The sequence below is a fragment of the Bos indicus genome, chromosome 1 (assembly GCF_029378745.1).
Source record: "Bos indicus isolate NIAB-ARS_2022 breed Sahiwal x Tharparkar chromosome 1, NIAB-ARS_B.indTharparkar_mat_pri_1.0, whole genome shotgun sequence".
Taxonomy (NCBI): Eukaryota; Metazoa; Chordata; class Mammalia; order Artiodactyla; family Bovidae; genus Bos; species Bos indicus.
Genome location: NC_091760.1, coordinates 21,951,875 through 21,965,595, shown reverse-complemented (window position 1 = coordinate 21,965,595; position 13,721 = coordinate 21,951,875). Strand labels below are relative to the sequence as shown.

Here is a 13,721-nt window from a genome sequence, read left to right as displayed (position 1 = left end):
CATCATGTCTATGATAAGCTGTTTTCTCAACTTTTGAATGTTCTAGGCCTTTAGTATATTTCTTTCTGCTGGTTTTTTTTTTTGGATGGGATAGTTCTTTAAGGTGCAGTTACATTTTCCCCCCATTCTTTTTAAGGAGGTCTTGGCTGAATTCTTAATAGTTTAACCTGCTTCTAAACCTCTACCTTGTATGGAACCAGTTCTGTTTGATGGCCAAGTGTCTTCTCTCTCTTGTTGCTTGACTTTGTTTTCTGCCCTATCCCTCTATGCTGTCTTAATAGGTCTGTCATAATGAGAGTTAGTGAAATATGAGTTAGGAGTGTGCCCAAGTAGTTTATTATTCACACAGGCATTGCCCACCTTCACCTCTTTTGTGTTGCAGAAGTCCACCAGGGTTCTGTCCTGTCAGACCAAGAGACAGCCTGTGTGTGAACTTTATCTGCAGTTGTCCACCCTGGCTCCTCTTTAGTAAAATTCATGTTCCTTGTACTTTTCCTTAGAGTTCCAACCCCCAAAATTTATTGAGCGTATCTCCTCAGAGTGTGAATGCTATCTGTATCCCCATCTATGGAAGCTGAGTCTCTTTGGAGTTATCTCTATAATTCTTTGAGTACTTTACCCTGAAGTCCCTAGTTCCTCCTCTGAAATCTGTCCAGACTTTCTGTAATCACCTCATGTAGTAGCCTCTGTTCAACACAGCTCCCTGATGGCTGTCTCTCTCTAGACTGCCACTTGGCTGTTTCCTGAATCCTGGTTATTTCTGAAAGAATCATTCTTTTCTGGTTTTGGAGATCTTTCCTTATTTTACTCATTTTACTTCTAAAAAATTTTTTTGGGTTGGAGTGTCAACTTTTCTGGTCTAATAACTAACAAGTTACCAAAGATCAAATTGCCAACATGTGCTGGATCATCGAAAAAGCAAAAGAGTTCCAGAAAAACATCTATTTCTGCTTTATTGACTGTGCTTAAGCCTTTGACTGCCTTTGACTGTGTGGATCACAATAAACTGTGGACAATTCTTCAAGAGATGGGAATACCAGACCACCTGACCTGCCTCTTGAGAAACGTGTATGCAGGTTAGGAAGCAACAGTTAGAACTGGACATGGAACAACAGACTGGTTCCAAATCAGGAAAGGAGTACGTCAAGGCTGTATATTGTCACCCTGCTTATTTAACTTACGTGCAGAGTACATCATGAGAAACACTGGGCTGGATGAAGCACAAGCTGGAGTTAAGATTGCTGGGAGAAATATCAATAACCTCAGATATGCAGATGACACCACCCTTACGGCAGAAAGCGAAGAAGAACTAGAGAGCCTCTTGATGAATGTGAAAGAGGAGAGTCAAAAAGTTGGCTTAAAGCTCAACATTCAGAAAACAAAGATCATGGCATCTGGTCCCATCACTTCATGGGAAATAGATGGGGAAACAGTGGAAACAGTGGCAGACTTTGTTTTTGGGGCTCCAAAATCACTGCAGGTGGTGACTGCAGCCATAAATAAAAAGATGCTTACTCCTTGGAAGGAAAGTTATGACCAACCTGGATAGCATATTAGAAAGCAGAGACATTACTTTGCCAACAAAGGTCCATCTAGTCAAGGCTATGGTTTTTCCAGTAGTCATGTATGGATGTGAGAATTGGACTCTAAAGAAAGCTGAGCGCCGAAGAATTGATGCTTTTGAACTGTGGTGTTGCAGAAGACTATTGAGAGTCCCTTGGACTGCAAGGAGATCCAACCAGTCCATCCTAAAGGAAATCAGTCCTGAATGTTCATTGGAATGACTGACTGATGCTGAAGCTGAAACTCCAATACTTTGGCCACCTTATGTGAAGAGCTGACTCATTTGGAAAGACCCTCGTGTTGGGAAAGATTGAAAGCAGGAGGAGAAGGGGAGGACAGAGGATGAGATGGTTAGATGACATCATCGACTCAATGGACATAAGTTTGAGTAACTCCGGGAGTTGGTTATAGTCAGGGAGTCCTGGAGTGCTGCAGTCCATGGGGTCGCAAAGAGTCACACACAACTGAGCGACTAAACGGAACTGAACTAACAAGTTTTCTCTTTCCTTTCTCTAAAACTGTTTTAAAAGAATCTAGAACTTTCCTATTTCATCTGAAATCACAAGCCTTACTTGAAGCGCTTCTCATTTATTTCTCAGTAGTTTTGTTTTTGCTTTACTCTTTATGGAGCTAAAACTTTTTAAAGTTTAAAAGATTGGGAAGCACTGCGTACTGTATCAGTTGCTCTACATCTTTGAACTCTTTCTGTACCAACCTGATTCCTGAGGCTGCGGTGTCCCTGATACAAGTTTTCTTTGATGATGTCTTTTGGCCTTTGATATTTGTGATATTCGCGTCAGTCTATCTTTTCTTCATACAAGTGGTGGATATATCATTTCTATTATAGAAGTCTCAGGTGTTTTAAATTGCTCTTCACTTGTGTTCCTTGCACTTTTGTTGATAACAACAGTCTGGGTCCCTGAGATTCAAAGATTAAATGCACAGTAAAGAATAAGACCTCTGAGAGTTTGCAAAGAAGGACAGGGTAAAGAATTTCTGGAAAATTTGTCAGCCTGATTCCTTAGGGAAGGTCAGTGCATCCTGCAGGTCAGTGGAGAGAAGACCAAAATTTAGATACAAAGAATTGATAAGGTACTTGGAAAGAGCATTCAGAATTAGTACAGCTGCTCTTACACAGTTTCTTCTGTCAAAGACATCAACCTGGTATGTCATTGCTCTTTCTGTGTAATATGTGTGTGAAAATAAGGAGAGAATCCAGGAATGTTGTTTTTCTGTTGGGTTAGCCAAAAAGTTCTGTAAGATATCACGGAAAAACCCAAACGAACTTTTTGACCAACCCAGTACACGGGAGTATGATGCATGAAAATGGAGGTACTAATCTTTATGTCTAAAGATTTGTGGACTTTTACATCAAGAGTGACAGTCTTTCTGTTCTTCCTCTTCCCCATATCAGATGACAGAGGTTTCATCTCATCCCAGCCTTCTGGGATCACTACATCAATGAAAAATATATTGGCTCTCAAAGTTACAGACCAGAAATGACACACATTACCTCCACTCACATTTTGTTGTGCAAAGCATAAAAACAACAATGACAAAAAAAAAAAAGAAAATAACCAAGTATTGAAATGTGAAAAAAATTGAAACTTTTTTGCACTGTTGATGGAAATGTAAAATGGTGCAGCTGCTGTGGAAAACATTATGGTTATTCCTTTAAAAAATTAATAGTAGAATTATCATTTGATAGAGGGACTCCTTTCACAGTGTATACATACATCAAATCATTATGTTGTATACTTCGAGTATCTTAAAATTGTTTGTCAATTGCATTTATAAAGACGGAACAGCAAAAATTAACCACATGATGATCCAGCAATTCCACTGCTAAATTTAAATCCAAAAGCATTTATGGCAAGGTCTCAAAGAGATGCTGCACACTCATGTTCATAGCAGCATTCTTCACAATGACAAATGTTGAAAGTCACTGATTATGTCCATGGATGAATGGAAATACAAATGTGGTATACATATACAATGGAATATCCTTAGCAAGTAAGGAAACTCTGACGCATGCTACAACATGCATGAACCTTGAAAACATGGTGCTGAGTGAAATAAACTGGTCACAAAAAGACAACCACTGTATTTCACTTATATGATGTGTTTAGAGTTGTCACTTTCAAAGAAACAGAAAGTTGGAATGGCGGTTACCAGGGCCTGATGGGAGGAAGGAATGTGGAATTGTTTAATCGGTTTCTCAAGCTGAAATTAGTTCTAGAGGTTGGTTCCACAACAGTTGTGAATATACTTAACACTGCAGAACTGTACACTTAAAGATGGTTAAGATGGTAAATTTTATATTGTGTGTATTTTATCACAATTCAGGTTTTTGGTTTTTTTTTTCAAATTTAAATAGAAAGTAGATCGGAAAGTGCTTCTTACTATGTATCTGAAAGTAGAAGGCTGGAAATCTTTTTGTACAGCACTAATAACCACCATGCTACCTCAGAATTGTTGGAAGGCTTAAGTGAAGTATTTCCCTCCAATTGTTTTATGGTTTAAATGGGGGTGCATGTAACACTTCAAGAGACAAATAGTATCTTTCTCTCTTTTTAAAAAGTAAATCAGTTTTATTAATTTAAACACAAAATTTATGAAGAAAAAGTCTCTGTACAGTTGTGGATAAAACATACTTTTATATACCAAGGCCAAGATAAACTTTGTGTTTTTAGATCACAGGGTACAAAATATTAAAGACAAAGTTAAAAATTTCTGCTTGCTTCAGGCCAAAAAAAAAAAAATAATAAAACAAATTTATATGTTAAAGAATTTGGAAAATTCACAGATGCCTAATTTTACCAGCAACATGAAACTTGACAAAAGATTGGCGTACCTCTTTAGCTACTTGATTCAAAACTGGTATTTTTTTATTTCACTGGTAATGGCCAGTGTGCAAGAATGGTTTTTCCTCCTTCTCAGCAAGTCCAAATAAGCATGTATTGTATGACTAAAAGCCCTACATGATAATGGAATGATCAGGCACTTTGTGAATACAAACTAGGTTCGTATCTTCTTACAGTGAGGTCCCACACAGTTTTTAACCCTTACAGCAGCTTTGTGAGTTTAATATCCTCAGTTGACACGTGAAGAAACAGAATAAATTTAAGTATCTTGGCTCAACACTAAATAGCAGAGCCAAACACATAATGACCACATAAACGTTACTGTCTTGGCATCTATTACTGTTCTTTTAATGTTTTCTCTATTGCAGTTTTAAAAATTAAAAATTGTAGTCACATTTATAATTTTAATGTGATTTTTAGGGATGAAGACAAGCCAAAGAACCCCATGGTAGAGTTGTTCTATGGAAGATTCCTAGCTGTGGGAGTGCTTGAAGGTATAGTTGCATATTTACTTCTTTACTACAACTGAGATATTATTCATTGTTAGGTCCTTTGTCACATAGTGACTTTATTTGTGAAATGGTTTTTAATTTGACTTCCTATGTCTGGTGGTTTCTGTTAACATTGCTAATGCTAATCATTTATATAGAAAGCAAAGAATTACATGCATAAAGGAAAGTGCAGAGTATATTATCGCATGCTAATTAATACTCAGTTAATGTTGATCTGATGTTGTTTCCTTGGGAAAAGTTCTGTGATACTGTTAATTGTTAAGGTGGCAGTTGGTGCCCTTTTAAAAAATAATATTAGAGTTTAATGCTGAGCTTGCTATCATGATCACTGTTTTTGAGGGTTTCATGTCTATGCAAGTTAAAAGCTATACTTAGCAATTTAGCATAGTTCCCATTTAGGGGGTGATTATAAAATTCTTTAGAATATAGTTTTCAAGGAAGATTTGTACTCTTATCTTTAAAAAAATCAGTTAAAAGTGGTAATATTCTTATTAGTCAAAATCCAGCCTAAAGAGTTACTCTTTGGTTTTCCTAACAGGGCAGGAAAACTGACTCATAAAATATATGTCAAGTAATAAAATCACTTAAGTTTCAAAGCATACATTTTTGAAAAACTATCTTTCCCAATTGGTCCTATGGATCAACTTTTGAAAGTTCGGGGATTTGCTTTTTCTTGAAGATCTTAAGTGATGGATTGCCATGAAGTTTTGTTTGAATATGATTTTATAGTTTGAGATTTGGAAAAAGGCAGAGACAACTTGGGATTTAGATGCGCTAAAGGTTATTCTGAGCTGTCAGTACATTTTGTTTGCCTCAAATGCTATATATTCATTATATAAAGAGTGGGATATTTTATATAGTGAATTGTATTCCTATTTAGGATGTCCATACTGTCATACTAGTTTTTATTTGAAGTAGAACACTATCTGTAGAAGTTGAGGAGCTCTAATCAGTTTGTGCATTGTTGATAATATTGTACAAGTCATGAGCACGTCTGTCTATATTACGTGGATTCTTAGAAGGAATTATTAACATTTCTCCATCAGTGTTGAAGTCTTTGTACTTGGTTTTGGTATGTTGTTTCAATGTTGCTGTGCTGTATAAATGTAATTTCGGTACATTTCCAGGTGAACTGTGTATTTGCTTTGTTAACAATATATTTTAGAGCACTTTCTTGTCATTTTTACATATATCTTCCTAGTGCATTTTTTTAGACTAGTGACTCTGAGGTAGGGTAATTTTCAGTTTGTTTACTAAAGTCCTCTGTTGCATAAGTTCATTCAACTCTACCAGAACTTCCAGGCCGTTGATCCCTCCATTCTGTTCTCAGCCTTTTCCTTTCCTTCCTTGTCCATTACGATCCTCCTTATACATTGCTGAAACTCTTTTCCCCCTTTCCCTTCTGGCACCCCGTCTCTGACTAGTCTCTGGCCCTCGTGGAATTATGTTCTTCTCTCTGCGTGTACCGAGAACCTGACTGTTGTTAGGAGGAAATCACTCAAATGGGCTAATTGTAGTGTATCATGAAGTTGCAGTGACTCTGAGCTTCACTAGTCCCAATCCCTTAACCCTCCCTGGCACTCATCTTTGTCTGTCTTCATCCCTGTCTTCTTTCCCATTTTCTGCAATAGCAATTTCCAGTTTCTCTATGTTTAATATAATTTCTTTGTCTCTTCATTTTCTGGAAAAGTCCTTACCTCAGATTTCATAGATTTACATTGAAATTTATGAAACCTAACTGTGGATCCTGGCTAAGGCCATGGATCTAATTTTGTGCTTATAATTTTTTTTTTTTTTAATCATAGTTCTTAAAAGTGACTTCCTCAGATTTATGAGCTTTAGGCTTCCCAACCTGGATCCATTACGACCACTACCACATTCTTTTCTTTGTCACTCCAGGTAATAAAGGAAGTATTTTGTCTAGTATCAGTTGGCTCTGTGTGCTAAGAATCTCATCTTTTCATGCTTTCTCTCAGGTCTTTTTCTATCCTTTATCTTGCTTTTATTTCTGTATCTTTCGCTTCTTCCTTTCACTGTGTCGTTCACATCAATGTTTAGACATGATCTGGTATTTCATATCTTTAAAATTAAAAAAAAAAATCCCTTCACATGTTCTTTTTCAGTTAATCTTATTCAGACATAATCTTCTTTATTTAAAGATAGGATCTTGTTTTTATCTGCTATCTCTCCATTTATTTGACCTATCCCATTTTTATTTCTGGCTCCAGACCTCTTCTAAAAGGGGGCTTTTGAAGGTTATTGATTTCCTAAATGTGTTAGTCCATTGGAAGTCCATTGGATCCCTCTCAATTCTCATTGAATTCTTATCAACTATTAATGCTGTTGACTGCAGGTCCTTCTCCTCCTCCTCCTCCTTTTACCTGCTTTTTCGTTGAAAATACTTCTTTAGCTTCTAGTGCAGCATATTATCTTGGCTTTCTCTTGCCTCTGTTGATACTTTTTAGGAATTATATTTGTAGTTTCTTTCTATATCTAAATGTAAGAGAGCCTTGGGACTCAGCTTAGATCCTCTTCCTCTTCTTGTTTACTAATTCCTTGGGCAATCTTATTTACTCCCTTGATTTCCTGCTATGAATAAGCTACTACTTATTCAGTTTATAGCTTCACATCAGTCTTAGTTACTGACTTATTTATGCCTAGCTCTTCTCAACATAAAATATCATGGGCCATTCTAAGCCAATGATTTTCCCTGCTACCTTAACACAAAAGTGAAAAAAAAAAAAAAAATCCTCTACTGTTCCTTCACTGGTGCCCTTTTCAGTACTTAAAAATCAATTCAGTTGTTTATGCTTAAAATCTGAATATCATTCTTGGTACTTTTCTTTCTTTTCTATTCCCCATCCTGCCTATGAACCAGTCAATCAAGTCCTATTGGTGTTTCCTTTTGTATATATTTATAAATGTGTGTATGTGTTACTTCATCTGTTTTTATACACTTTTATTATTAATTCCCAATTCCATTCTGCTTTTATTTATAGATGGATTCTATATAGTCACATACCAGCCTTATCACTTAACAGAAACCATAAGGATTTTTCTGAGATGTAAATCTTAGCCTCTGTTCCTATATTTAATTATGCAGCAGTTTTCCATTATAGTCAGAATATACTAGGAAAAAAATCCTTAACAAGGGCTACTAGACTTGGTTAAGAATTTTGTTTTGATTCTGCCACCTAACTCTTCATTGTCATGTCCATGTTGCTCCCCTAAGCTATACTTCCTTTCCCTTAATTCTTTAAAATGCCAAATTCTCTGCAGCCTGAAAGTTTCTGCCTGTACTGTTCTTGGCCAGGGATACTCTGGCTCTCCAATTCTGGCCTGGCCACCTCCTATTCACCTTTGCAGTCTCAGCATAAATGTCATTTTCCTGTGGAAGTCTTCCTTGCTTTTCCCTCCAGCCCTAAAGTCTAGATTTGCTCCCCTTCCATGTCTTCTCACAGCACTCTATCTCACCACACCTTTTCTGACATCTGTAATAATATTTGTTCATAGCTGTATGTGCAATTAATGTGCATATTGCATTTTTCCAAGAGGCTAAAAGTTTCCTCAGCTCAGAGACCCTATAACTTTTGTTTGCTGCTATGTATGTTCTCAATGTTAGTACAGTATCTTGCCCTTAAAAGGTACTTTTTTAAAGAATAAACATATACACACACATAGACAAATATAATTACATATACACATATGAGTGTGTAATTAATATCTATAGCATAGCTGTGTGTGAATATACTTACAAGCATGTAGAAGCCAGTAGGAAAACAATAGTAACTACAGCTGTCTGAAATGTTGTTCAGTTGCTCAGTCATGTCCAACTTTTTGCGGCCCATGAACTGCAGCATGCCAGGCTTCCCTTTCACCATCTCCTGGAGTTTGCTCAAACTCATGTCCATTGAGTCAGTTTTGCCATCCAACCGTCTCATCCTCTATTGTCCCCTTCTCCTCCTGCCTTCAGTCTTTTCCAGCATCAGGGTCTTTTCCAGTGAGTCAGCTCTTCACATCAAGTGGCCAAAATACTGGAGCTTCAGCTTCAGCATCAGTCCTTCCAATGGATATTCAAGGTTGATTTCCTTTAGAATGGACTAGTTTGATATCCTTGCAGTCCAAGGGACTCTCAGGAGACTCTTCCAGCACCACAGTTCGAAGGCATTAATTCTTTGATGCTCAGCATTCTTTATGGTTCAACTCTCACATCTGTACATGACTGCTGGAAAAACCATAGCTTTGACTATACAGACCTTTGTAGGCAAAGTAATGTCTCTGCTTTTTAATATGCTGTCTAGGTTTGCCATTGCTTTTCTTCCAAGGAGCAAGTGTCTTTTTTAATTTCATGGCTGCAGTCACCACCTACAGAGATTTTGGAGCCCAGGAAAATAAAGTCTGTCACTGTTTCCATTGTTTGCCCATCTTTGCCTGAAACATAAACATTTGTTTCCCCATCTATTTGTCTGAAACATAAACAGGTATACTTTTTAGGTTGAGATAAATATACATTTATTTACTTTTTAGAAGCTAAAAGGCCATATTGAGGAATATGAATTTCTCCTCTCTTATAGGTAAAAAATTTGAAAATACTGAAATGTTTGGTCAGTACCCACTTCAGGTCAATGGATTTAAAGATCTACATGAATGCCTAGAAGCTGCTATGATTGAAGGAGAAATTGAGTCTTTACATTCAGAAAATTCAGGAAAATCTGGTCAAGAGGTGAGTTTAGCATCTTCATTCCCCTTCCCTATAAGTGTCTTCTACAGTGTTGTGAAGTTAAGGCTCTAACTGTATAGCTACCTAATAATTGAGAGAATAATCAGAAAATGTTTTTGAATTTAATTATGGTAATTTAGACATTTTGGGGAAAATTGCAGAGTCAATACAGTCTATAATCTACGTTAACTTTTCGTTTAAAGTGTTCTCTCAAAATTTTATGTTAAAATCGTCATTTAGGACATTGTTCAGTCTTTTAAGACTTTTTCAGTCAAGGTACCAGCCATTACAGCATGCTAGTGCTGGTAGTAAGGAAGGAAAACACTGATGTTAGAGTGGAATTCTGTATAGAGATATGTTAGAATATCAAATATCAAATTTGATATATCAAATATGTTGGAATGTGTCAGGCCCAAGGAGGCAACACCACACTCCTTTTCTTGTAAAATTACTGTGTAATTGCCTGAAAGACAGATGGAAAAACTTGCTTCCTCAAGAAAGAGAATTAAAATAGATATTACACACCTATTTATCTGTCTCCACTGGCCTCTGTCTTGTAATCTATGTTCATCTCTCAATTCATCTCTCTAGCTCCGTCTGTATATCCTTTCATCCATATGTTCATCCAGAATATTAGAAATGAAAGGATGGATCATGTGCTCCCAAATCAGTCATCATTAAGCAGTTGCTGCTAGCTGTCTAGATGTAAGCTCTGTAGGGGTCTTTGTGTGTGCCATTCACCACTCTGTCCCCTGAATAGTATGGTCTCTGTCTTATAACCCTGTTACCAGCAGATAAAAGTACATAATATGTGTTGACCGAGTGAAACGTCTCAGTAATATTAAAAAAGTTTCCAAGGTTTTTATCTTTGAATAGGCACTTAATAATTATTAAGTGATTGCATCTCTGTTTATCTAAAGAGGGACTAGGTTCTTATATCTTTGAGAATCAATTGTTTTTATTTGAATTATGTGCTTTTTAAAAAAGATGTAATTTCTAATGCCATCCTCATCTCCTTGTGTCCCCTCACACATTCAAACAAAAAGGAAATAAGTATTTATTATTTTTTGCCTTTTTCTTTTTTTTTGAGAGAGAAAATATTTGAAATAGTTTTTCTGTCTATATGCGGTTTAGTTGCTAAGTCATGTCCAATTCTTGAGACCCCATGGACTGTAGCCTGCCGGCTCCTCTGTCCATGGGATTTCCCAGGCAAGAATACTGGAGTGGGTTGCCATGCCCTCCTGCAGGGGATCTTCCCAACCCAGGGATCGAACCCATGTCTCCTACACTGCAGGCAAGTTCTTTACCAACCGAGCCAGTGGTAGGTGTGCCTACATCATGTGTCTACATCATAGATCGTCTACTTCACTGATTCTCAGCAGATGCCTAGATTCTACCTCAAAGCTATCAAATCAGAATCTAGGGAAGGGATATGGTACATGAGCGCCAGAGCTCCACAGGTGACTCTGATAATAGACCTTTAATTAAGACTACTTAAATTAAGCTTATTTATCTTACTGATTGGGAAACAGATCCTTAAACTTGAGAACTTTCCAAGGATCCTGAAGTAGAACAGGAAAACAGAGCTTTGTAAAGTGCAGTCTGTTTGCTATTAGATAGAAGAATGGTGGATTTGTGCAGGGAGAGAAGGAATGGCCTTTTCCTTAAAATGTTACAGTAGCTTATAAATGAAACATGATTTATTGGTAAATAATGTAATAAAAAGTAAATAATATTTCACATTCCTAGCTTTTGAAAATATTTTTCTTACATTGATTCTGAATGTCATCATTTATTTTTTAGAAGATTTAGTTTGTTCTCTGTCTTTGGCTTCGTACTCTGACTGCCCTATACTGCAGTATATATTTTCTGCCTAGATTTTCCCACCTAGCCTAAGGTATACAGTGGCTTATCATCTTCTCTAGTCTCTAAATTCAGTTCCTAAGATAATAGGAACTGAATAATAGCTAGTTCCTCAATAATAGCTAATATGATTACCTGTGATTCCTGGTTCAGTTGCCTGGATTTACTGGACATGGTAGTTTTAATAAGTCAGCCTAGTTTAAGTGACTATCACTGACCAGAGTAGAATATCTTAAAAGTTTTTAGTAACGCCCTTAAATAATAGTTTCATTCCATTGTGTCCTTCAGAAAAACCTATTTTATTTCTCTATGAACACCAATGAGTAGCATTTTAGGCTTGTTTCTAAATTGGCATAACCCCTGATGTTAATACCTTTTATTTCTTATGCTATTATTTAATAAAAATTATTGATTTTACTTTGATGCAGCAAATATTTTTTAAAAAATATTTTTTTGCAAAACAGCTGTGGCCAACTAATATAGGAAGACCTCTAGTCTCCAGAATTGCTATGGTAAAACATTCAGTGGGCTATAAGAATTTACATTTCTTTAATGACATACCAAGAATCAACTGAATAAATTAAAAATGACTATATGTAAAATAATTACTTCCAAATTTTTTTCTAAATCATAACTTTTAATTAAATGGTATGCCATTTATAGATGAGTTAATCTCTCCAAGAAACCTGGAACTATTTTTTGGTTGCCTGTTGGTGAGAAAGAATTTCAAGGAGTAAATATCTCACTTCTGGTGTAGGTATTCACTACTAGTTCTATGATATACATCCTTTTGGATGTATACATATAGATGTTTGTATTTGTTCATACTGTTTTGAGACTTGCATTGTTTTTTACTTACCAGTATATTGTGAACATCCTTCCATGTCAATATATAGCTTTACATCATTCTTTTTAGAACCTGCATAGTATCACCATAGCTAGTATTTATAAAATTAAATTGATTTAATTCTTCTGTGAAACTATTGGATAAAGAATTATTTCAAAGAATGTCTTTCTATAAATAACCTTGTGCACTTTGGAATGAAGGATAGTTAGGAAGGGAATCTTTAGGTCACAGGGCATACTCATTTAGAAGTGTGCTGCTGCTGCTGCTGCTGCTAAGTCGCTTCAGTCGTGTCCGACTCTGTGCGACCCCATAGATGGCAGCCTACCAGGCTCCCCCATCCCTGGGATTCTCCAGGCAAGAATACTGGAGTGGGTTGCCATTTCCTTCTCCAGTGCATGAAAGTGAAAATTGAAAGTGAAGTCGCTCAGTTGTGTACAACTCCTAGCGACCCCGTGGACTGCAGCCTACCAGGCTTCTCTGTCCGTGGGATTTTCCAGGCAAGAGTACTGGAGTGGGTTGCCATTACCTTCTCCCGTTTAGAAGTGTAAGTACTGCCAAATTTCCCTTCAAGGTTGTACAAGTTATAATCAAAATGCTGAGAGAAATTTTATAGAGCTTTAGCTAAAAACTACATTGCAGAAATAATACCTACATGTGTTGTATTAGATATATGTAGATATTATATAGGAAATAAATAGGGCAAAGGAGTGAAGACAGTCAAATGACTGAAATTGAGTTTTGAATTCGAATTGGAAGTTTTCTCCTCTAAGGCTTAGTTACATCCTAGCTTTGTTTGATGTTCTATAGGGAATTTGCAGTAATAGGTCTGTTTTTTCTTGTTCTCCCCCCCCCCAATATAAATGTAATCTCACAAAAGCAAGATAGTTAAATCATATTAATAGAAGAATATGCTATTAACTTATAAAAATGACTACATTCTCTCTGGAAAATATTTTAACAGGTCAGATTTATATTTAGAGTAAATTCAGGAGTACTTTTGTTGCCAGTACTGATAATCTAAGTTCTTTTTTACTAACTGCAAAAATCTATTACCCCTGTCCGTTAATTTTATAATGTAGTAATAATACTAGTAATAATGATGATACGTGTTTTGAGATATAGAGAATATAAGCATCATTTTTACCTTTAGTGACCTGTGTTTCACAAGACTCATGGCTTATCAGAGAATTAAGTATAGGTTTTACTAAATGGAAAAATATTTTGAAAGGAAAAAAATGTCTTGTTTTATATTATTTAAAATTCTCTTTTATATACTGCTGTACTTATAATCTAAAGTCACAGAGCTCAACACACCTGTAATATTTTTTTTTAATGAATTTAGGGAATATCTG

The 13,721-nt window shown here is 36.2% G+C and overlaps 1 protein-coding gene across 7 annotated transcripts in view; it reads left to right on the top strand.

The window, feature by feature from the left end:
- USP25 (ubiquitin specific peptidase 25) overlaps positions 1 to 13,721 on the top strand; it is a 160,381-nt gene that overhangs the window by 83,557 nt on the left and 63,103 nt on the right. For all 7 annotated transcript variants that reach the window (XM_070786349.1, XM_019962511.2, XM_019962685.2 and 4 more), the window contains 2 exons: positions 4,848 to 4,921; positions 9,514 to 9,662. In XM_070786349.1, coding sequence (XP_070642450.1) covers positions 4,848 to 4,921; positions 9,514 to 9,662 — 223 coding nt within the window. The remainder of the gene's footprint in view (positions 1 to 4,847; positions 4,922 to 9,513; positions 9,663 to 13,721) is intronic.